At 45.8% G+C, this 23,674-nt stretch overlaps 1 protein-coding gene across 7 annotated transcripts; it reads right to left on the bottom strand.

Annotated features, from left to right (window-relative positions):
* Positions 1-15,690: 15,690 nt before the first annotated feature.
* On the bottom strand, positions 15,691-23,095 carry CYP1A1 (cytochrome P450 family 1 subfamily A member 1). 7 transcript variants are annotated; one of them, XM_078333661.1, is made up of 8 exons: positions 22,716-23,095; positions 21,972-22,191; positions 18,777-19,630; positions 18,056-18,182; positions 17,881-17,970; positions 17,666-17,789; positions 17,433-17,519; positions 15,691-16,921 (listed from the first exon to the last, which is right to left on the bottom strand). In XM_078333661.1, exons 3-8 carry the CDS (start codon positions 19,599-19,601, stop codon positions 16,636-16,638), a joined length of 1,539 nt encoding a protein of 512 aa, XP_078189787.1. In that variant the 5' UTR covers positions 19,602-19,630; positions 21,972-22,191; positions 22,716-23,095; the 3' UTR covers positions 15,691-16,635. The 7 variants fall into 7 exon arrangements, with proteins under 7 accessions (XP_078189787.1, XP_078189788.1, XP_009003494.3 ...); XM_078333662.1 differs by having other exon boundaries at positions 18,777-19,627; XM_009005246.5 differs by having other exon boundaries at positions 21,972-23,095.
* Positions 23,096-23,674: the final 579 nt, after the last annotated feature.

Genomic DNA, 23,674 nt, shown 5'->3' with positions numbered 1-23,674 from the left:
TGAATCAAGCCACTATACAGCATGTGCAGATTTTTGTGTAGACCTGAGTTTTCAATTTATCTGGGTAAATGCCAAGGAGTACAACTGCTGGATTGGATGGTATATTTAGTTTTGTGAGAAAAGAAACTACCAAACTGTCTTTCAAAGTCACGGGAGCATATTGCATTCCCATCAGCATTGAATGATGGTTTCTGTTGCTCCACATCCTTGTCAGCATTTTTGTGGTGTCAGTATTTTGGATTTTCCCTGTGTAGTAGTATCTTATTGTTTTGGGCCAGGCGTGTGGCTCACGCCTGTAATCCAAGCACTTTGGAGGCCAAGGCAGGCAGATCACTTGAGGTTGGGAGTTTAAGTAGTATCTTATTGTTTTAATCTGCAATTCCCTAATGACATATGATGTTGACCATCTTTTCATGTACTTACTTGCCATGTGTTTACCTTCTTTGATGAAGTGTTTGTTCAGGTATCTTGCCCATTTTTACATTGTGTTATTTTCTTGCTGAGATTTAAGAGTTCCGGGTATGTTGTGGCTAACACTCCTTTATCAGATGTATTTTTTATAATATTTTCTCCTAGTCTGTGGCTTGTCTTTTCATTCTTCTTTTGGAGAGCAGAAGTTTTAAATTTTAATGAAGTCCAGCTTATCAATTATATTTTTCACAGATTATGCTGTTGGTATTGCTCTAAAAAGTTATTGCCATGTCCAAGATCAGTTAGGTAAGTTTTCTCCTATGTTATCTTCCAAGAGTTTTATAGTGTTGCGTTTTACATTTAGGTCTACAATCCATTGTGAGTTAATTTCTATGAAGGGTGTAAGGTCTTTGTCTAGATAACATTTTTTTTTTAGATGAATCACCTGGGGTGATCACCTGGGAAGACCAGCCTGGCCAACATTGTGAAACCCCATCCCTCCTAAAAATACAAAAAATTTTCTGGGTGTGGTAGGACACGCCTGTAGTTCCAGCTACTGGGGAGGCTGAGGCACAAGAATCATCTGAACCTGGAAGGTGGAGGTTGCAGTGAGCCAAGATCACGCTACTATACTCCAGTCCGGGCAACAGAGTGAGACTCTGTCTCAAAAAGAAAAAAAAGAAATTTCTCCTTTTCAGTGCTGTGCGCCTATGGGCCCACTTAGTTGGGAGGCTGAGGCAGGAAGATGCCTTAAACCCAAGAGGTTGAGGCTGCAGTGAGCTATGTTCATGCCACCACACTCCAGCCTGGGTGACAGAGGGAGACCCAGTCTCTAAAAGGAACCACAGCAAAAAACAAAACAAAACAAAAATCCCAAAACAATGAGATACTTACTACTTCAAATCCATTAGGATGGGTATAATTTTTGAAAAGGAAAATAAATGTTGGCAAAAATGTGGAGAAATTGGAACCCTTATATACTGCTTGTGGGAATAGAAAATGGTGGAGCCACTATGAAAAACAGTTTGAGAGTTCCTCAGTAAGTTAAATATAGAATTATCATGTGATCCAGCAATTCCACTTCTAAGCATACATCCAAGACAAGTGTTCAAGTAAAAACTTATACATAAATGTGTCTACAAAATGTGATCTCTCCATGTAATGAAATTATTCAGTCATAAAAAAGAATGCGGCTGAGTGCAGTGGCTCACGCATGTAATCCCAGCACTTTGGAAGGCTGAGATGGGCAGATTGTCTGAGATCAGGAATTTGAGACTAGCCTGGTCAACATGACAAAACCCCATCTCTACTAAAAATACAAAAATTAGCCAGGCATGGTGGTGCATGTTTGTATTACCAGGTACTCAGGAGCTGAGGTGGGAGAATCACTTGAACCCCAGAGGCGGAGGTTGCAGTGAGCCGTTTCCACCCTGGGCAACAAGAGAAAAGCTCCATCTCAACAAAAAAAAAGTCACTTAATCAACCAAGACAGTTTCTAGCGAAGAACTGATTCATCAACAAGTCTTCTCTTCTTCTCCTCCTTCTTCTTTTTTCTTCTTTCTTTTTTTGAGACAGGGTTTTGCTCTGTAGGAGTACAGTGTCATGATCATGGCTTATTGCAGACTTGACAACCTCAAGCCACCCTCCTGCCTCATTATTTTTGTTTTTGTAGAGATAGAGTCTAACTATGTTGCCCACACTGATCTTGAACTCCTGGGCTCAAGTCATCTTCCTGCCTCAGCCTCCCAAAGTGCTGCGATTACAAGCATGAGCCCTCACACCCAGCAATCAACAAGTCATTATGCAGTGCCCACCATGTGCTCAATCTGAGTGCTAGAAACTCGGATGGAGGCAGCAAAGAAGTTGACCTGCCCCATTTGTGTTTCATGTTCAAAAATTAAATTAAAAGAAAATTGACCTGCCATAAGCTGAAGAAGCTTATGGCTCATCCAGGGAAACCAAATTAACACAGGGTATCAATTGTCCATTGCTACCCCAAAACAACTACCCCAAAATTTAGTGGCTTAAAATAACCATGTACTGAGCTCACTAGTCTGTGGTTTTGGGTGGGTATACTGCTGACTGGGCTTGGCCTGGCTGATCTTGGCTGGACTCACCCAAGGAAGTTGGCTAGAGTCTGGCTGATGTACGGTAGCCTCAACTGGGGCAGTTCCTCTCTGTTTCATATAGTCTTTTATCTTCCGGCAGGATCCCTGGGTTTGTCGTGACTGTGGCAGGATTCCAAGGGAGAGTAGAGGTGAACAAGGTCTCCTGAGGCCTGGCCTCAAAGCTATCATGCCATTAACTCCAGTGCATTGGATTGACCAAAGCAAGTCACCAGGCCAGCAGAGAATTGTTTCCTCCTCTATTTTCTGAAAGACTTCAGAAAGGTGTTGTTATTTCTTCCTTAAATGTCTGACAGAATTTACCTGTGAAATTATCTGGGCCTGAAGTTTTCTTGCTGGGAAGGTTTTGGCAACAAATTCAATGTCTTTAATAGATGTAAGACTGTTCAGGTTTTCTGTTTAATTTTGAGCCAGTTTTGGTAAATTATATATATTTTTAATTTGTCAATTTTACCAAAGCGGTCAAAATTTTTGCATAAAGTTAGTAATATTCCCTTTCCTTTTCTTTTTTGAGGCAGGCTGAAGTGCAGTGCCATGATCATAGCTCACTGTGGCCTTGAATTCTGGGGCTCAAGTGATCCTTCTGCCTCAGCCTCCCGAATAGCTGGGACTACAGGTGTGCACCACTACACCCAGCTCATTTAAAAAAAATGTAAAGATGGAGTCTTCCTTTGTTGCCAAGACTGGTCTTGAACTCCTGGCTTCAAGTGACCCTCTTGCCTTGGCTTTTCAAGGTGCTGAATCACAGATGTGAGCCACTGTACCCAGCCACTATTTATCTTTTCAATGTAAGTAGGATTTAAAGTAACAATTCTGTCATACTGGATGTTGGTAGCTTGTGTTCTTTTTCTTTTTTGCTTTTTCATTCTTGCTATGGGTTTATCAATTTTGTTGATCTTTTCAAATAACCAGATTTGGGCTTTGTTAATTTCTCTATTGTTTTAATGTTTTTTTCATTGAATTTTGCTCTTTATTATTTCATGTCTTCTATTTACTTTGGGTACACTGCTCTTCTCTTTATAGCTTCTTCTTCTTCTTCTTTTTTTTTAGAGACGGGGTTTCACTATGATGACCAGGCTGATCTTGAACTCCTGATCTCGTAATCCACCTGCCTCAGCCTCCCAAGGTGCTGGGATTACAGGCATGAGCCACCTCGCCCGGCCCTATAGCTTCTTAAGGTGGACCCATAGGTCATTGATCTTATACTTTTATTATTTTGCAATATTATCATTTAAAGCTATAAATCTCTTTTTCAGCTTTATTGATATATAGTTGACAAGTACAAATTCTGCATATTCAAGATGTACAACATAATGGTTTGATGTACATTTACATTGTGTAATGATTACCATAATCAAATTAACTAACACATTGTTCACCACACATGCTTACCATTGGGCAGGTGGAGTGAGGACACTTACCTGCTCTCTTAGCAAATCTAAGGTAAAGAATACAGTATTATTAACTAGCATTGCCATACTGTCATCCTATACATTAGATTCTCAGAAGGTACTCTTCCTATAACTGAAAGTTTGTACCTCTTGACTGTCTCCCCATTTCCTCCACCCCACAGCCCCCGCTGGCAACCATCGCTCTACTCTCTGCTTGTATGAGTGTATTTTGAATTTCACCTGTAAGTGAGAGCATGTCAGTTTTGTCTTTCTGTGCTTGGCTTATTTCACTTAGCACGATGTCCTCTAGGTTCAGCCACATTGTCACAAATGGCATGGTTTCTTTCTTTTTTTTATGGCTAAATAGATTTCATCGTGCATATATATGTATGTCTTTTCGAGTGTGTGAGTGTGTGTGTGTGTGTGTGTGAACTTAAAAAGATTTGTTTCTGGCCAGGCACGGTGGCTCACACCTGTAATTCCAGTACTTTGGGAGGTCGAGGTAGGTGGATCATGAGGTCAGGAGTTCAAGACCAGCCTGGCCAAGATGGTAAAACCCTGTCTCTCCTAAAAATACAAAAATTAGCCAGGTGTGGTGGCGGGCACCTGTAGTTCCAGCTACTTGGGAGGCTGAGGCAGGACAATTGCTTGAACCTGGGAGGCAGAAGTTGCAGTGAGCCAAGATCATGCCACTGCACTCCAGCCTGGGTGACAGAGTGAAGCTCAGTCTCAAAAAAAAAAAAAAAAAAAAAGATTTGTTTCTAGCTTTATTGACAAATAAAACTGGATGATTTTATGGTGTACAGTTTGGTGTTTCATGAAATGGTTATCATAATTTAGTTAAAACATCTGTCACCTCACATAGTTGCCTTTTTTCTGGTTTGTGGTGACAACATTTAAGCAAATTTCAAGTATATATAATTCAATATCGTTAACTGTTGTTATCATGCTGTACTCTAGATCCTCTGGATTTATTCATCTTATAACTAAAATTTTGTAGCCTTTGACCAACATCTACCCTTTCCCCCACCACTCTGACTCTGGTAACTACCATTCTACTTTCTATTTCTATGAGTTCAACATTTTCTTTCATTCTTTCTTTTTTTTTTTTTTTTTTTTTTTTGAGACAGAGTCTAGCTCTGTTGCCCAGGCTGGAGTGCAATGGCATGATCTTGGCTCACTGCAACCTCCACTTCCTGGGTTCAAGCAATACTCCTGCATCAGCCTCCTAAGTAGCTGGGATTACAGGCTTGTGCCACCATGCCCAGCTAATTTTTTGTATTTTTAGTAAAGACAGGGTTTCACCATGTTGGCTGGCCTTGTCTCAAACTCCTGGCCTAAAGTGATCTACCCATCTTGGCCTCCCAAAGGGTTGGGATTACAGGCATGAGCCACCATGCCCAGCCTCCTTTAGCCTTTCCAATAAAGCAATGCAGATCTACTGACAACTACTTTTCTTGATTTTCTTTCATCTGAAAATGTTTATTTCACTTTTCACCCTGAATGATATTTTTGTTGAGATATAGAATTCTGGGTTGGCAGAATTTTTTCCTTTCAAAACTTTAGATGTTGTTCTAGTATCTTCTTTCCTTCATCACTCTGACAAAATGTCCTCAATAGTTTAAATCTTTGTTCCCCTGTATGTACTTTTTAATTTTTCTCCGGATACTTTCAAGATTTGTTCTGTATCTTTGTCATTTAGCAGTTTTGTCACCTAGGCATGATTTTCTTTTCTTTTCTTTTCTTTTTTTTGGGAAAAAAGAAAAGAAAAGAAGAAAGAAAAAAAGAACGAAAGAGAGAAAGAAAGAGGAAGAGAAAGAGGGAGAGAGAACAGGAATCTTGCTCTATTGCCCAGGCTAGACTATAGTCTAAAAATGGGTATTAAAAACCTCTTTTATGCCAATAAATGTGGTTAACAATGGAGTCAGGAAGGAATAAGGGAGGAAAATAACAAACAAGCAGCCAACCAATATTTCATTTAAACCTGTGAAATGCTATACAATTGCTGAGGAGTGATTTACTTCCAATTATGTGGTCACTTTTAGAATAGGTGTGGTGTGATACTGAGAAAAATGTATGTTTTGTGAATTTGGGGTTCTGTAAATGTTTATTAAGTTTAATTGTTTCAGGTCTGAGTTCAAGTCCCGGATATCCTTGTTAATTTTCTGTCTTGTTGATCTAATATTGACAATGTAGTGTTAAAGTCTCCCACTATTGCCAGGCCCGGTGGTGGCTCACACCTATAATCCCAGCACTTTGGGAGGCCGAGGCGGGTGGATCACAAGGTCAAGAGATCGAGACCATCCTGGTCAACAAGGTGAAACCCCATCTCTACTAAAAATACAAAAAATTAGCTGGGCATGGTGGTGCGCGCCTGTAGTCCCAGCTACTTGGGAGGCCAAGGCAGGAGAATTGCTTGAACCCAGAAGGCGGAGGTTGCGGTGAGCCGAGATCGTGCCATTGCACTCCAGTCTGGGTAACAAAAGCGAAACTCCATCTCAAAAAAAAAAAAAAATCTCCCACTATTATTGTGTGGGAGTCTAAGTCTCTTTGTAAGTCATTAAGAACTTGACTTATGTATCTGGGTGCTCCTGTATTGGATGCATATATATTTAGGATCGTTAGCTCTTCTTCTTGAATGGATCCTTTTACCACTATGTAATGTCCTTCTTTGTCTCTTTTGGTCTTTGTTGCTTTAAAGTCTATTTTATCAGAGACTAGGATTGCAACTCCTGCTTTTCTTTTTTTTTTTTGCTCTCCATTTGGTTGGTAAATCTTCCTCCATTCCTTTGTTTTGTGTCTTTGTGTATCCTTGCATGTGAGGTGGGTCTGGATACAACATACTGATGGGTTTTGGTTTTTTATCCAATTTGCTTGTCTGTGTCTTTTGCTTGGGGCATTTAGTCCATTTAAATTTAGGGTTGATATTAATATACGTGAGTTTGATACTGCCATTTAATGCTAGCCAGCTGTTTTGCGCATTAGTTGATGTAGATTCTTCATTATGGTGATGCTCTTAACTTTTTGGTATGTTTTTGGAATGGCTGATACTGGTTGTTCCTTTCTATATGTAATGCTTCTTTCAGGAGCTCTTGTAAAGCAGGCCTGGTGGTGATGAAATCTCCAAGTACTTGCTTGTTCGCAAAAAAATTTCATTTTTCCTTCACTTATGATGGCTGGATATGAAATTCTGGGTTGAAATCTCTTTTCTTTAAGGATGTTGAATGTTGGCCCCCACTCTCTTCTGGCTTGTAGGGTTTCTGCTGAGAGATCTGCTGTGAGTCTGATAGGCTTTGCTTTGTGGGTAACCTGACCTTTCTTTCTGGCTGCCCTTAGTATTTTCTCCTTCATTTCAACCCTGGTGAATCTAACGATTATGTGCCTTGGGGTTGCTCTTCTTGAGGAATATCTTTGTGGTGTTCTCCATATTACCTGGAGTTGAGTATTGTCCTGCCTTGCTAGGTTGGGAAAGTTTTCCTGGATAATATCCTGAAGAATATTTTCCAGCTTGGATTCATTCTCTTCGTCACATTCAGGTACACCTATCAAACGTAGATTAGGTCTTTTCACATAGTACCATATTTCTTGGAGACTTTGCTCATTCCTATTTATTCTTTTTTCTCTAAACTTGTCTTCTCGTTTTATTTCATTAAGTTGATCTTCGACCTCTGATATTCTTTCTTCTGCTTGATCAATTCGACCTAAACATGTACATACTTTGTGGAGTTCTCGTATTTTGTTTTACAGCTCCATTAATTCACTTATATTTCTTTCTAAATTGTCTATTTTCGTTAGCATTTCATCAAACCTTTTATCAGGGTTCTTTGTTTCTTTGCATTGGGTTAGAACATGTCCTTTTAGCTCACAGAAGTTTCTTATTATCCACCTTCTGAAGGCTGATTCTGTCAATTCATCACACTCATTCTCCATCAGGCCTTGTTCTGTTGCGGATGAGGAGCTGCAATCCCCTGTAGGAGGAGAGACATTCTGATTTTGGGTGTTTTCAGCCTTTTTGCACTGGTTTCTTCCCATCTTTGTGGATTTATCCCCCTATTGTCTTTATAATTGCTGATTTTCAGATTGGGTCTCTGAGTGGACGTCCACCTTGTTGGTGGTGATGTTTTTTCTGTTTCTTAGTTTTCCTTCAGTGGACTCCCCTCCCCCACAGAGCTGGACCTTCCCGGGTTCATCTGTGCTTGTTGGGAAACTCTCAATTCTCAGTGCTTCCAATTGCTGTTTTTTTTTGTTTTTTTTTTTTTGGGGGGGGGGGAATTTCCCCTGCGGTGACCCACTGCGTCAGCTGAAACAGCAGCATTGAGATTCGTGGCACTTTTCTGCCCGGGAATCTCTTGGTCTGGCTCCCTGCTTCAGTCCCCTTCTCAATCAGCTGAATGGGCCATTCTGCCTTCCTGGAGCTCCAAACACCAACTAAAAGGGCCCCCAGTCCCGTATACTCTGCAGTGAGAACTGCCGTGCCAGGGCACCGGCAAAACAGCCGCACTGGCCAAAAGAGTCGCGCTGGCAACCCGTGGGGCTTCTCCGCTGGGAATCTCCTGGTCCGTGGGCAACAAAAATTCGTCTGGAAGTGTGGCATCCACTCAATCTCTGCACTTTCACTGGGAGTTACAATCCTCTGATTTTCTTTTTCTTTTTCTTTTTTTTCTAAGATGGAGTTTCACTCTTGTTGCCTAGGCTGGAGTGCAATGGCATGAGGCTTACCACAACCTCTGGCTCCCAGGTTCAAGCGATTCTCCTGCATCAGCCTCCTGAGTAGCTGAGATTAGAGGCATGTGCCACCACGCCCAGCTAATTTTGTATTTTTAGTAGAGACAGGGTGTCTCCATGTTGGTCAGGCTGATCTCGAACTCCCAACCTCAGGTGATCCACCTGCCTTGTCCTCCCAAAGTGCTAGGATTAAAGGTGTGAGCCACTGCACTTGGCTGATTTTCTTTTTTTTTAAATTTGAGACAGTGTCTTTCTCTGTTACCTAGGCTGGAGTGCAGTGGCACTATCTTGGCTCACTACAACCTCTGACTCCTGAGTTTAAGCGATTCTCCTACCTCAGCCTCCCGAGTAGCTGGGATTACAGGTATGCACCACCATGCCCAAATAATTTTTGTACTGTTAGTAGAGATGGGATCTCATCATGTTGACCAGGCTGGTCTTGAACTCTTGACCTCAAATGATCTGCCCACCTCAGCCTTCCAAAGTGCTGGTGTTACAGATGTGAATCACTGCAACTGGCCATGATTTTCTTCATATTTATTCTGTGTGTGGTTCACTGTGTTTCTTAAGTTGGAAAATACATACCTTTCTCCACATTTGGTACATTTTTGGCCATTATTTCTTCAAATTGTTTCCTCTTTCTCTTCTCTTCTGGGACTCCAGTGACAATATGTTAGATGTTTCTATATTGTCCCACAGGTTTCTAAGGCCCTGTTTGTTTTTTCAAATCTTTTTCTCTTTCTCTTTCATATTGTATGATTTGTATTGATCTAGCTTTAAGTTTATTGAGTATTTCCTTTGTCATTCACTCTGATGTTAAGGCTATCTGGTTAATTGTTTAAGATACTGTGTTTTTCAGTTCTAGAATTTCCATTTGGTTCATAATATTTTCCATTTCTCTACTGAAATTTTCTTTTTTTATTGATTACAAACTTATTTTCTTTTATCTCACTTAGCATATTTATAATAGCTGCTTTAAAAGCTTTGTATGGGCTGGGTGCAGTGGCTCACACCTGTAATCCTAGCACTTTGAGAAACTGAGGCAGGAGTATGGCTTGAGCCCAGAAGTTTGAGACCAGCCTGAGCAACATAGTGAGACCTTGTCTCAATAAAAAAATTAAAAATTAAACATAAAGGCTTTGTATGATGATTCTAACATCTGATTCCTCTCACAATTGGCCCCCACTGGTTGTCTTTTCCTCTGAGAATGGGTGACATTTTCCTGTTTCTTTGGTTTTTAAGGAATATTAAACTATATTCTGGACCTTGTTAGTGCTAAATTCTGGGTTGTGTTATATTCCTCTGAAGAGTATTAAGTTTTTGTTTTAACAGGCATTTAGCCTGGCTGGACTCAAACTGGAAACGCTGTCTTGCTGTGCTGTGTAGTAATTCAAGTGTCAATTCTGTAGGTTTGTTCTCAGACACAGCTGTCTTGAGTAACCCCCACACATGTGAGATTCAGAGATCAGACAGAGACTAGGGCACTATTTACAAGCAGCATGTGGTGCTCTTCTTCTCTGCCTTCTTCTTTCTTTGATTCTCCTGCCACTATCTGGCAGCTGTGATTATTCCAGGCTCTGTTCTCTGCTTCTTTAGGCCAGAAATATGGCAGGTTTTATTATCAGTATTTTAGCTACCTTGTGTTGTAACTAAGGCCTGCCCTCATGATTAGGCTATAAAGACAGGAAAATCAACCCAGCCAATCCCTCCTTCCAAATTTCAACTCCTTTCCAAATTTGACCTGCTTTTTTGTTTACTCTCCAAAACCTTCAAAAGAGTGTTGTGTGTGTTTGCGTTTTACCCCAAAATTATATTTGTTATCTGTAGGAGGGTTGGTTTGTACGGAACTTTTTCTGCCATGAGTCACATTATTCAAAATAACTGTTCATTTATCCCCCTGATTAAATCTGCTATAAAAGGTGAGAAGCATTATACTAGAATAAACATAGTACTGGACTTTAAAGCAGAATACCTGATTGTAAAAATTCTTTATAACCTTGGAATTGAGAAGACCTCTTTAATTGTGATTCAGAAATCCAAAAACCATAACAAAAAAGATTAACAAATTCTACGACATAAAAAAAACCTAGCTGGGCATGGTGGCTCATGCCTGTAATCCCAGCACTTTGGGAGGCAAAGGTGGATAGATCATGAGATCAAGAAATCGAGACCATCCTGGTCAACATGGTGAAACCCTGTCTCTACTGAAAATACAACAATTTAGCAGGGTGTGGGGGCACACATGCACCTGTAGTCCCAACTACTCGGGAGGCTGAGGCAGGAGAATTGCTTGAACCCAGGAGGCAGAGGTTGCAGTGAGCTGAGATGGCGCCACTGTACTCCAGCCTGGCAACAGAGACTCTGTTTCAAAAAAAAAACCAAAAACAAAAAAAACCTATCCATATTAAAAGCCACCATATTTAAAAAGTCAAAATACAAACAGGGAAAATATTTTCATATCACAGACAAGTACCTAATCTGAATATATAGAGTTTCAAGTAATAAATAAGAAAAAGACCAATGACCGAAAAGAAAAAAAATGGACAAAGAGTACTGGCACAGTGGCTCATGCCTGTAATCTCAGCACTTTGGGAGGCCGAGGCAGGCAGGTCACCTGAGGTTAGGGGTTCGAGACCAGCCTGGCCAAAATGGCGAAACACCATAGCTACTAAAAATACAAAAATTAGCCAGGTGTGCTGGTGCATGCCTGTAGTCCCAGCTACTCAGGAGGCTGAGGCAGGAGAATTGCTTGAACCCCGGAGACAGAGGTTGAAGTGAGCTGAGATTGTGCCACTGTACTCTAGCCTGGGAGGCAGAGCCTGACTCTGCCTTAAAATAAATAAATAAATAAATAAATAAATAAATAAATAAATAAATAAATAAGAAGGCCAGGCGTGGTGGCTCATGCCTGTAATCCCAGCACTTAGGGAGACTGAGGCAGGTGGATTGCTTGAGGTCAGGAGTTCAAGACCAGCCTGGCCAACATGGTAAAAACCCTGTCTCTCTAAAAAAAAAAAAAAGTAAAATAAGAAGAAAATGGATAAAGGATATGAACAGACTTCATGAAAAAAAAAACTATAAATGGTTCTTAACTATGTGAAAACATATTAAAAGAGAAAAACAAAGGCCAGGCTTGGTGGCTCATGCCTGTAATCCTAGCAGTTTGTGAGGCCAAGGCAGGTGGATCACTTGAGCTCAGGAGTTCGAGACCAGCCTGGCCAAAATGGCGAAACTAAAAATACAAAAAAATTAGCCGGGTATCTGTAATCCCAGCTACTCAGGAGGTTGAGGCAGGAGAATCTCTTGAACCAGGAGGAGGAGTTTCCAGTGAGCTGAGAGCATGCCACTGAGCTCCAACCTGGGCAACAGATCAAGACTCCTTTTCAAAAAAAAGAAAAAAAAATTAAATAACAGGTGATCAACTAAATACAGTACAGGCCTAAACACAACTGTGAAAATCTAGGCACATGAATCAGAATTTTGAGGTCTCATCTTAGGTAAAAAAGGAAAATTGTAAAAAGGACAAGCAGGACATTGCTTCTGATAATGAGTGTGAAGGACATTCCTAATATTAGGAATCGTGTTTATTGAAATTATACTAACATGAAGGACAATGCTGAGAAATATTACTCTTTTATTACAAGACCCTAAAAAACTGCTATTTAAAAATCATACCAGGGAAAAAGAGGAATCAAGTTGGGGGAATCGCACTTCCCAATTTCAACACTTACTACCAAGTTACAGTAATCAAAATAGTGTGGCCTTGGCATAAGGACAATTGAGAGTCCAGAAATAAACCCATACATCCAGAGCCAGTTGATTTTTGACAAGGGCGCCAAAACTATTCAATGGGGAGAGAATGATCTGTTCAATAGATGGTGCTTGGTAAAATGTAAAAGAATGAGTCTGGACCTTTACTTCACAGCCTATACAAAAGTTAACTAAAACTTAATCACAGACCTACATATGAGAGCTAAAATCAAGCCAGGCATAATGGCTTATGCTATTTACAGGCTCAGCAGTCTGTAAACAAAAAATACTTGGGAGACCGAGATTCCGTCTACCAAAAAGAAAGAGGGGGGAAGCAGAAATTATAACATTGTATTGTGAGATTTATAATGACTCTGCCTCCAAGAACAAAAACAAAACAAAACAAAACAAAAATCACAAAACATAGCAATGAGAACTCAATGGAAATACTCAAAGCTTGATAATGTCACTACACATACTATCCCAGCGGCAGAACTAGACGACTATCAATGCACACAACAGGACAGAGCTGAGGACTCAAGAACTGAGGGTCCCTCGAGGTTGCCACTATGTGGGGCCTTCATTTTGGTGAAACTTCCAAACTGTTAACAAGATAAGGAGCCCAACTGAAAGATAAAGACAATGCTGAGTGTATTAAATTTGCTGAGCGGCAGATACCTGTGTTAGTTTGGAAATACAGGCTTTCCCCATAATGTTTAGCCAACCAAAGGAGAGTCTGTGCTGTCGCAAATGCTTCCTGCTGCACCTATATATAAATACTACAGGGCAAATAGAAGAAGCCACCTGACTCTCAGTCTAAAACACATCGGCCTGGATTCTGGGACACGTTTTCATGGCCTGGATTATGAAATCCAGGCCCTTGGCTTCCAGACCTGTTACAAAGACTGACAGTAAATAACTCTTAAAATTAAAATAGATTCTGATAATTGCCTGTGTTACAATTGGCTAATGTAGCCTGTCCAGAGTTTTAAGTGCTATTGCACAGCCATTGTCATATCAGATGGTCCAACAACTCATCTTACAACAGAAGAAAAGATTAATTCTGGTTCAATTACAGCCTATATTCAGTGGATGCTCTCCTGTAATGCCAGCTACTCAAGAGACTGGAGTGCAATGGTGCAATCTTGGCTCACTGCAACCTCTGCCTCCTGGGTTCAAGCAATTCTCCTACCTCAGCCTCCCGAGGAGCTAGGATTACAGGTGCCTGCCACCACACCCAGCTGATTTTTGTATTTTTAGTGGAGACAGGTTTCACCATGTTGGCTAGGCTGGTCTCAAACTCCTGACCTCAAGTGATCTACCCACCTTGGCCTCCTAAAGTGCTGGGATTACAGGTGTGAGCCACCGCACCTGGCCTTTTTTCTACCATTTTAACCATTTTGAACTGCATAATTCATTGGTTTTTAGTATATTCTCAAAGTCATATGACCATCACCACTATCTAATTCTAGAATATTTCCATCACCCCTAAGTAAACTCTACATCTCTCAATTTCCCCTGCCCTGTATTACCACTCATCTACTTTCTGTCTCTATAAATTTACCTATTCTGGACTTTTCATGCACATGGAGTCATATGCTACATGGCCTTTTGTGTCTGGCTTCTTTCACATAGTATGTATTCAAGGCTTGTTCATATATATATAGCATAAATGCAAGTTATTTAATTAATTAATTTATTTTGAAACAGAATCTTGCTCTGTCACCAGGCTGGAGTGCAGCGGCACAATCTCAACTGACTGCAACCTCCGCTTCCCGGATTCAAGCTATTCTCCTGCCTCAGCCTCCCGAGTAACTGGGACTACAGATGCACACCACCATATCCAGCTAATTTTTGTACTTTTTAGTAGAGATGGGGTTTCATCATGTCAGCCAGGCTGGTCTCAATCTCTTGACCTTGTGATCTGCCTGCCTCGGCTTCCCAAAGTGCTGGGATGACAGGAGTGAGCCACCATGCCCAGCCAAGTAATTGTTTAAGTAGAAAATATAAATCAATAGGAAAATGAGCACCAAATTTCTTATTCCCACCCCGCAACCCCGCAAAGCAGGTTGCTACAACTGACTTCGGCTTGCTTGCTCCTTGCAGTAGCCTGAAGCTCCTGGTGAGCAGGAGCCATTTACCCCTATCAGAAAGCACGGTGCATGAACAGCAACTCCTGGCCACCATGCAATGCTTTAGGAAGAAAGCTGGTCTGGGGTGGGGTAGAGAGGTCACATCCCAAAGTGCATCTCCCTTCATCCCCTTAGTCAGAACAGCTCCTGGCTATGTGGGTCCAGCCTCTGCCATACTTCGTGTCATCCATACTCTGCCATCCCAGATGGACAGGGGCTTTCAGCATTGAGATGTGGGTTCTAATGTGGTTCTAGAACCTAAAGCAGGGCATGAAGAGTGAGGAGCAGATCACAACTGCTGAGCTAAGAACCCCTCTCCCCACAAAACTCTCTACAGCCTATCCGCTTGGACTCAGCATCTAATGCTGTCGGTCCCAAGTGAGACTGCCTCTCATCCTTCAAGGAAGGCTTGGCTCAGATAGCCTCAAGACCTGGAAATCTCCCCCAGTGCCCACTCCCCCACCCAGTCCCAGCCCCAGCTCTGGACCCCACCTCCTATATGCATCTGTCTGTTAGAGCCCTGATCACAGTGAATTGAATGATGTGTTTACATGTCAGTTTCATCAGCCATTTTGGGAGGTTCTTGAAAGCAGGGACTACATTATATTCACTTGATACCCTTATTGCCTGGTTCAGAGAATACTCTTCATCAATTTGTGATAAGTTGGAGAGGGAGTAAGTCAGCACAGTGATGAAGAGTCATGTCCTGGCCAGACGAGGTGGCTCATGCCTATAATCCCAGCACTTTGGGAGGCTAAGGCAGGTGGATCACTTGAGCGCAGGAGTTTGAGACCAGCCTGGGCAACATGGTGAAACCCTAGCTCTACAAGAAATACAAAAAAATTAGCCATGGTGGTGTGTGCCTGTGGCCCCAACTACTCAGAGGCTGAAGTGAGAGGATCATGTGAGCCCAGGAGGCAGAGGTTACAGTGGTCAAAATGGTGCCACTGCACTCCAGCCTGGACAACCGGGGGGGACCCTGTTTAAAAAAAAAAGAGTCTTGTCCCTCAAACATACTGCCCAAGTCCAGTGGCTTCACCTCTTCACTGCTACCTCCTCTTCTTCCTCCCCACAGTCAAACGAACACAGAATGGGTTCAGGGTGAGTATTTAGATGAGTGATGAATCATTTAAGATTCAAAAATCTCCACCTATAGGACTTCTGAACAATATCTTTATTTAGCTCAGACAGTTGTTTTTACACAATTCTGGATACTTGGCTTAGAATTTTCCCTATTACATTAAATTGATGGTTCTTAAGCTCTTATGCAAACATACAAGCAAAATGCAGGCTAGAATAGAAAGGATGTTGTGTACAAACATTAAAAATAGACACTTTATTACAAGGGTGTAGAGAAGGGAGACCAATAGAAGGCAATTGAAATACCACCCCCTCCCTCCAGCCCTAGTCTTGGTGCCTGGATATGTGCACTCCCTCTGTGCTCTGCTCCCCTTAGACACGAGTCCCTAGCTGCTCCTGGACAGCAGCATGGGTCTTACAAGGCCAGAAGGCAGCCCTGCTTGTACCTGCCTGCAGAAAGGGCAGAGGAATGTGATGTTCCCAAGAACTCTGTCCTAGACCGATAGGGCTAGATTGCTCAGCTTAGTGCAGGCAGTGAGACTACATCTGTGCCAGTATCCTAGGCTGTCTCTTCCCTTCACTCTTGGCAGCTCCCAATTGTCAAAGGTTGGACAGGGTCCTGATGTGGCCAGCTCTAACCGTTGCTCAAGCCAGTCAGCACCCCCACAGAGCCAGCTAGCTGCTGGGCCCAGGAGCTTCCAGAGAGCTCTTCAGATCTCCTCAGGGGCCTAAGGACCTCCTAACCCTAGCAGGCCTCCTGGCTCAGAAACAACTTGGGAAGGCTCCATCAGCTCCTGTGTGTCCCTGCTGTACCTGTTGTCTGTGGTCGGTATGCAGAGGCAAGTCCAGGGCAGGGGCAGGCAGGATCCCTCAGGCTTGCCCATAGCCCAGACAGCAAAACTGCGGTCAGATCAGTGTCTGAGTTTCAGGCTGAACCTTAGACTCCCTGGGCCAGCCCGCTGGTCTGGCTGCCCAACCAGACCAGGTAGACAGAGTCTAGGCCTGAGGGCTCTCAAGCACCTAAGAGCGCAGCTGCATTTGGAAGTGCTCACAGCAGGTGTGCTTCATGGTCAGCCCATAGATGGGGGTCATGTCCACCTTCACGCCCGGTGGCACGCTGAACTCAACCTGATGCAGCAGGATGGCCAGGAAGAGAAAGACCTCCCAGCGGGCAATGGTCTCCCCGATGCACTTCCGCTTGCCCATGCCAAAGAGAATCACCTTCTCGCTCAGCACCTTGTTAATACCACCATCGCGGGTAAGAAACCGTTCAGGCAGGAACTCAGATGGGTTGACCCATAGCTTCCTGTAAGCAGAGGGAGGCAGCTGAAGTGGCAGGTTGGGGCTCAGAAGCGTCAAGTGGGTGGAACCCCAGTCCCAAAGGATAGAGGATAGGCAAGCGGCCCGCGGACAGGAGGATCAATGCAGTGATTGTATTACCATATATAAGAGCTTGGTGGCTCAAGCCTGTAATCCCAGCACCTTGGGAGGCCAAGGTGGGTGGATCACGAGGTCAAGAGATTGAGACCATCCTGGTCAACATGGTGAAACCCCGTCTCTACTAAAAATACAAAAAATTAGCTGGGCATGGTGACGCGTGCCTGTAATCCCAGCTACTCAGGAGGCTGAGGCAGGAGAATTGCCTGAACCCAGGAGGCGGAGGTTGCGGTGAGCCGAGATTGCGCCATTGCACTCCAGCCTGGGTAACAGGAGCGAAACTCCGTCTCAAAAAAAAAAAAAGTTGAAAAAAAAAAACCAAACATATATAAGAGCTTAAGAGGGTGGACCCAGCCTTTCCTCTGCACCTCGGAACTTACTGGTCATGGTTGATCTGCCACTGGTTTACAAAGACACAACGCCCCTTGGGGATGTAAAACCCTTTCAGACTTGTGTCTCTTGTAGTGCTGGGGAGAAACAAAGCTCGGTCAGGCTCAGCGGCAACAGGCAAATCTCCCTGTCTCCCATGCCATGCCCCTCCCATTAACCCTAATCAGGTGTGTGGGCTGAAGTAAGGCCAGTGTCAGACAGCAGTGGCACCATGGGGCCTCACCTGTGGGGGATGGTGAAGGGGACGAAGGAGGAGTGTCGGAAGGTCTCCAGGATGAAGGCCTCCATATAGGGCAGGTGGGGTCTGTCAGAGAGCCGGGGCTGCCGCTCCCTGCCAATCACTGTGTCTGCAGAACAAAGGGAACAAGGTGAATTCAGGGCTGCCTAGACCTGGCCAGGATCCTGGCACTCACCCCTTTAAAGGGAGCCACTACTTACCTAGCTCCTCCTGGATCTTTCTCTGTACCCTGGGGTTTGTCACCAAATACATGAGGCTCCAGGAGATAGCTGTTGTGACTGTGTCAAACCCTGGACAGGGTAGAATAGACGAAGTTAGGCAGGCGGCAGGTCAGGGCACTTGGGCACAGGAAGGAAACAGTGGGGTGACTCATACCAGCTCCAAAGAGGTCCAGGACGACATTAATGATCTTCTCATCTGACAGCTGGATATTGGCGTTCTCATCCAGCTGCTTCTCCTGACAGTGCTCAATCAGGCTGTCCGTGATGTCCCGGATGTGCCCCTTAGGTAGGGAAAGTCCACAGGTGAGCAAAGATCTCACACCCAGAGCTACCTCTCCATCCAGGTCTGGTTCTTCACTATCTGTAGCACGTCTGTTCAGGAGGTGATGCTCCCGGAGGCTGTTGTCCCAGCTTCTCTCTGCTTACTACCTTAGAATGCTGCTAGCCCCAACTCAAGGGACATTTGACACACAGAGTCTTGTACTGTTATCATCTGGATGTGCTCTTTTCTTTGATGAGGCCAGGAGGCCAACTCTTTAACTCTTCCCGGCTCCCTCAGCAACTGCCCCAGGGTCCTGCATGTGATGGCTATTCAGTGGCTATCGCTGTCTGATGAAAGCACTGAAGTGTTAGTCAAGATCAAGTTCTATTTCCCTGCCGAGGAAGGAGAGCACTCCACAAATGACTTCAAGATCCCAGGTTGAAACCTCCCTGAGAACTTGCCAAGCCCCATGCAGTTCCTCTTACCTGTGACCTCCCAGGCTCTGACCCCATCTGCTTCCCTCAACCCCCCACACAGTTCCTCTTACCTCTGACCTCCCAGGCTCTGACCCCATCTGCTTCCCACCACCCACCTGCCTCTCTCCAGCCTGTACCTTCTCAAAGGTTTTGTAGTGCTCCTTGACCGTCTTCTGCAGGAAGTTGTAGAACTTCTCATTCAGGTCCTTGAAGGTGTTCAAGGAAGAATTGGGCAGGTAGCGAAGAATAGGGATGAAGTCAGCTGGGTTTCCAGAGCCAACCACCTCCGCGAAATTATCACTCAGGTTGACTATGCTAAGCAGTTCTTGGTGGTTGTGGTCATAGAGCTGGCCAAAGCAAATGGCACAGATGACGTTGGCCACTGATACCATCACATACCTGTAGGGGTTAAAGCGCCCAGGCCCTGCCATCAGCTCCTGCAACTTGCTGATCAGGGCCTCAGCCTCCTTGCTCACATGCTTCTCCAGGTAGCAGGAGGATGAGGAGGCTGGGTCAGAGGCAATGGAGAAACTCTTGAGGCTATTCTGGGCCAGGCGCCGGCGGGCAGCCCACACGGGTCCAGAGTCTGGGCTGAAGGACATGCTCTGGCCACCAGTGATGAGGGTGAAGCTGTAGAGGTCGGGCCGGCCCTTGAAATCGTCGCCCTGCCGCACCAGGGCCTGCCGGATGGTGTCCAGGCCGCTCAGCACCACCACGGGCGTGGAGCCAATGTGGATCTGCAGCACGTCCCCGTACCGCTGACTCATCTTCGTCAGTGCCAGGTGCGGGTTCTTCCCCAGGGTCAGCATGTGCCCGAGCAGGGGCCAGCGCCATGGCTCTGGTGGGCTTTTCAGGCCTTTGGGGACCCGAGGTCTTGAGGCCTTGATTACCCAGAATACCAGACAGAAGATGACAGAGGCCAGGAGAAGCTCCGTGACCGAGACGGAGATTGGAAAAAGCATGATCAGTGTAGGGATCTTGGAGGTGGCTGCTAAGAAATGGGGCAGGAAGAAAAAAAACAAGCCATCAGATTGGGGGATGAGAGGAGCCAATATCCTAGAATGTCAACCTGCAGCCTGCTGGTCAGAGAAACGGGAAACCTTTCCACCTAGAACTGCTCACTGGGCATGAAGAAGAGGATGAGGTGGGGAGAAGTTGTTTGTTGAGCTACCACTGTGGGCTAAGAATTTCACAGTCCTTCTTCATTCACCCCGGCCACAAATCTATGAGGTAAGCTGCAGTGAGGCTCAGAGAAGGTAAGTAACTTGCCCAAGGTCACACAGCCAGAAAGTGTTGGATGCAGACTCCCAAGTCAAGTTGCCTAATTCCAGAATGCCTTCTCTTAACTACTGTGCCATTCTAAAATGACATCTTCCAACGTCAATCTGTGATTTCCATATGGTACCAGTACTTCTATTCACTTCACATTTTCCTAAAATCAACTTTAAATCTATCCACATATCAGCATAAACAATATCTGTGTGAAAGTACAACTTTGATTTTTCCCCTAATACATTAAAATAAACACATATTCAATGTGTATCACCCCAAGTCTTACCCATCACACTTAAGAAAACCATGTTCTCGGGGGAATTAAGGATCATCTGCTCCTTTAGCCTCATTTAATGTTTGGAGGAAGTGACCCCTGGAAGCAGCACTGACTTGCCCAAAGTCCCCCAGCAATCAGTGACAGAGCCAGTACTCAGACTCCTTAGGGACACTTTCCTGGAAATGTCCAGCTGCTCTCACATGTACCTCCCTTTGAAGACCGGTCAGATGAATGAAGGAATTTTCCCAGAACCCTCAGTTTTCTGACGCTCAATCTCAGGATGCAGGAAATCCCACCAGATCCCAGGACAGAGTGAGGAAGAAATAGCAGACAGGATGGCCGCTTCCCAAACCACATTGCTCTCAGCCCCAGCTCTCTGAGTTCAACTGACTCACACTTTAAAAGTGTGACCTGGAGACCAGCTAGATGGAGCGTTTTAGTCAGAAAAATCCAGGCCAGGGTTTTTGTTGGGCTCAATTCTCAAAGAATGAACAGTTTGGACCTCCCCCTTTTACAAGTTACCTGAAAGCAGAGAATAAATGGAAGGTTCCCACTAGGCTGTAAGAAAACCCCAGACTGGAATCAGGGAAATCAGGAGTGGATCTGAACTTAAAGGAAACTGGGGCAATACTTTCTCTGTAAGCGTGACCCAGAAAAGGCGTGTACATTCATAAACCACTCTCTCCAACACATCAGGCATCTGTCTGCTACCCTGGACTGGAGATCAGTAAACCCAACATTCTAGTCAAAGTGATCTTGGACTGAACATTTTACTTTTCTGGGGTCCAATTTCAATACCTGAGAGAGGGTGAGAAGAGATCTCTCAGTTCATAGTGCCCAGCAGGATCGGAGGGAAGAGAAGACCCAGATTTGCTGTGGGGAATCTTAAAGTCTTACCAGTGAGGCTTCCACAGGAGAACCACACTAGACAGGGAGACGGATGGCTCCTATCACAAGTCTTATAGAGGGAGGGAGGCTTCCTGGAGGGGCTGAATCTCAAACCACACTAGATCCCTGAGTAAATGGGGGACAGCACCAGGCTTTGGTGTGCCATGGCATCCCCTTCTGCACAACGGGTGTCCAAGGACCTGCAGCCTTTGTAAGATGGTAGGAGCCAAGGGAGATGTGACTTGTGAGTTTTTAGGGGCTGGTATTTCCAGCTCCCTGCAGTTGGCAATCTGTCACCCTGATTGTCTCCCACCAAAGGACAAAGAAGATAGTCAATAAGATAGGAAAGGCCTGGGACTCTTGCACAGATCGGTCTCTCTTGTCTGGCTGTCTAGGACATCTCAGCTCTGACAAGCCACCCCTTGGGAGAGTAAAATCTGCCAGGGGTAGTTTCTTGGCTAAGGCAGGGTACAGCTGGTAAGAACCCAGCCCACTCCCCTCCATCCCCCCTCTTCTCCACCCAAAGAGAAGCCCATGTCATCAGAAAGCCTGAGGGAGGGGTTGCACAGATTCCAGCCTGCCAGGTGGCCTTGATGGGGAAGCCTCAAGGTGAGCAGGGAGTCACTAGGGGATGGAGCTGAAGTCCTGAATGAGATGTCATCTGGATCTAGAGGTCTGGTACCAGCTGTGGGATCATGTGCAAGTCTTCCACTTTCCCTCACCTCAGTTAGTCTAGTGGGCTAGACTACCTGGTCACTAAAAACACTCTGACACTACCTGGTCACTAAAAACACTTTCCTCTCTTTTGAAGGTTCTAGACAGGTAGCTACCTAGGAAGTCCTGGAGGCACCAAATGTTCCTTTTATTGGCAAGCCAGAAACCCCCCAGCACTCACCTGTGGCTGTAAGGAGGTACTGAGCTGAGCTGGGAAGAGTGGACTCTTGGAACCTGGGACCACAAAGATCAGGGAAGGTTCCAAGGAACTGTCACCTTCAGGATGAGGGTGAAGGCACTGCCACCTTTATAGGCTGGCTCCCGGGTGTGGCCACGCCCCCTTCCCCCAGAGCGCGCAGAGATGGATGGAGGGAGGAGCAGCCTGAAACCGGCTGGTGTCTCTGGAATTGGAGGAAAAGGTGGGGGAGGGCAGGTGGGTGGACAAGAACCTATGCTTGGACACCTCATCTCGGTGCCTGGACGTACAGGGATGGGGGCCGGGGACCCCTGGAAGCCCCAGTTCCAAGGCGCCCCAAGGGCAGTGCAGGACCCAGCCGAGGAGCGAAGTCCCAGGACAGCCAGAAGAGAGGGTACAAGAAGCCCCATCCTGGGGCGCTGGGACTCCTCTTGGCCATGTCTGCACACACCGGAACACTGGGCGAGCAGATGCCTGCCCGGCGCTACAGCCTAACCGGACTCGGCAGGCGGGGGCGGGGCTGCGCGTGGTGACCTCCTCCCGGGGGTTACCGAGTCCCGGCTCGCGTGAGAAGCGCTGCGACCCCGGCCCTGAGGTCACGGGGGCCGGAAGGCCAGAGGCGCCGCGGGGCTGGCGGTGTTCCCCAGAGCCCGGGACTAGCAGAGTTTCGCGCCTCTTGAATGAAGGACCGGAATGGATGGCGAAGGCGCAGCCTCGGTGAGCGCTCACCAGCTGCTCCGCGCCGCCTCTGGGATCACCTTAGTCCGATGCAACCCGGGGTCCGTCCAGCCGGTACCCACCGGCCTTGAGGGTCTATCCTGGCTCCCGGGGTTGCTAGTGCTTTAGTTGGCGGAGCACAGAAATCCGGGGACCGGCGGCCGAGGAAAAACTCTGGGGCCCAAGGACCACCGAGGGTCTCCTGACGCGAAGCCCCTACCCCACCCCGGGTAGCTCGCGGGCACCAGCGACATCTCTCTAGGGGCAGAGGTCAGGCTGCTCGTCCCCGCCACACCTGGCCCGGGGGCGCGGTGCCAGGCGTTGCGTGAGAAGGGCCGGAGGCCCGCGCAGCCACCCGGCCGCCCCATTCCCCTGCCAGGCGCTGGTCCCACAGTCACGCGAGGGGGTAGGGAAGTCGGGGCGGGGCTCTTAAAGGGCCAGTCTCGCTCTCGGCGTGGGGTTGGGATGGAGGGAGAGGAACCATCGAAGGGTGGCGAGTGCGCGATTGGATAGAGGGGTGCGGTGCAAAGGGTCCAGGTTTGCGTGCGGCTTCTGCCTGCGAGGAGAGGCAGCCTGCGAGTGTCCGCATTTTTTAATCCACGTCCGTGGAAGGTCACGAAACCCCAGCGCCTCTTGGCACAGCCTGGCTGCCTGCCTCCGAAGCTTCCCGCCCTCCCGAACCTTCCTGTTACAGAGTTTCCAGGAAAAAAAGTTGTTATATATGCGGGTCTAGCTCAACCTGGCCCCAACCAACATCATCACCCTCCATTCCCGACTGCTCCCCAACCTGATGGCATCACCATCTGTCTCTGGTCCAGGCCAGAAAACAACCCCCTCACCTCTCATTCCAGTCATATGCTGCCTCTTGCATTGCACAAATATTTACTGAGCAACTACTATGTGCCAGGAGCTGTTCGGAGGCGCTGGTGGCTGACAGACAAGGAAATAGAGCTAATAATAGCACTCCTGAT

This window comes from Callithrix jacchus, chromosome 8, assembly GCF_049354715.1.
Source record: "Callithrix jacchus isolate 240 chromosome 8, calJac240_pri, whole genome shotgun sequence".
NCBI classification, from domain to species: domain Eukaryota; kingdom Metazoa; phylum Chordata; class Mammalia; order Primates; family Cebidae; genus Callithrix; species Callithrix jacchus.
This window is presented reverse-complemented; position numbering and strand designations above follow the sequence as displayed.

Coding starts and splice junctions, on each gene's coding strand:
- CYP1A1 (XM_009005246.5), bottom strand. CDS start 19,601: ATGCTTTTTCCAATCTCCGTCTCGGTCACGGAGCTTCTCCTGGCCTCT. Junction 17,790..17,880: donor AAAGATCCAGGAGGAGCTAG/GTAAGTAGTGGC, acceptor TTTGTTCTGCAG/ACACAGTGATTGGCAGGGAG. Junction 16,922..17,432: donor TGGCAGATCAACCATGACCA/GTAAGTTCCGAG, acceptor CTCTGCTTACAG/GAAGCTATGGGTCAACCCAT.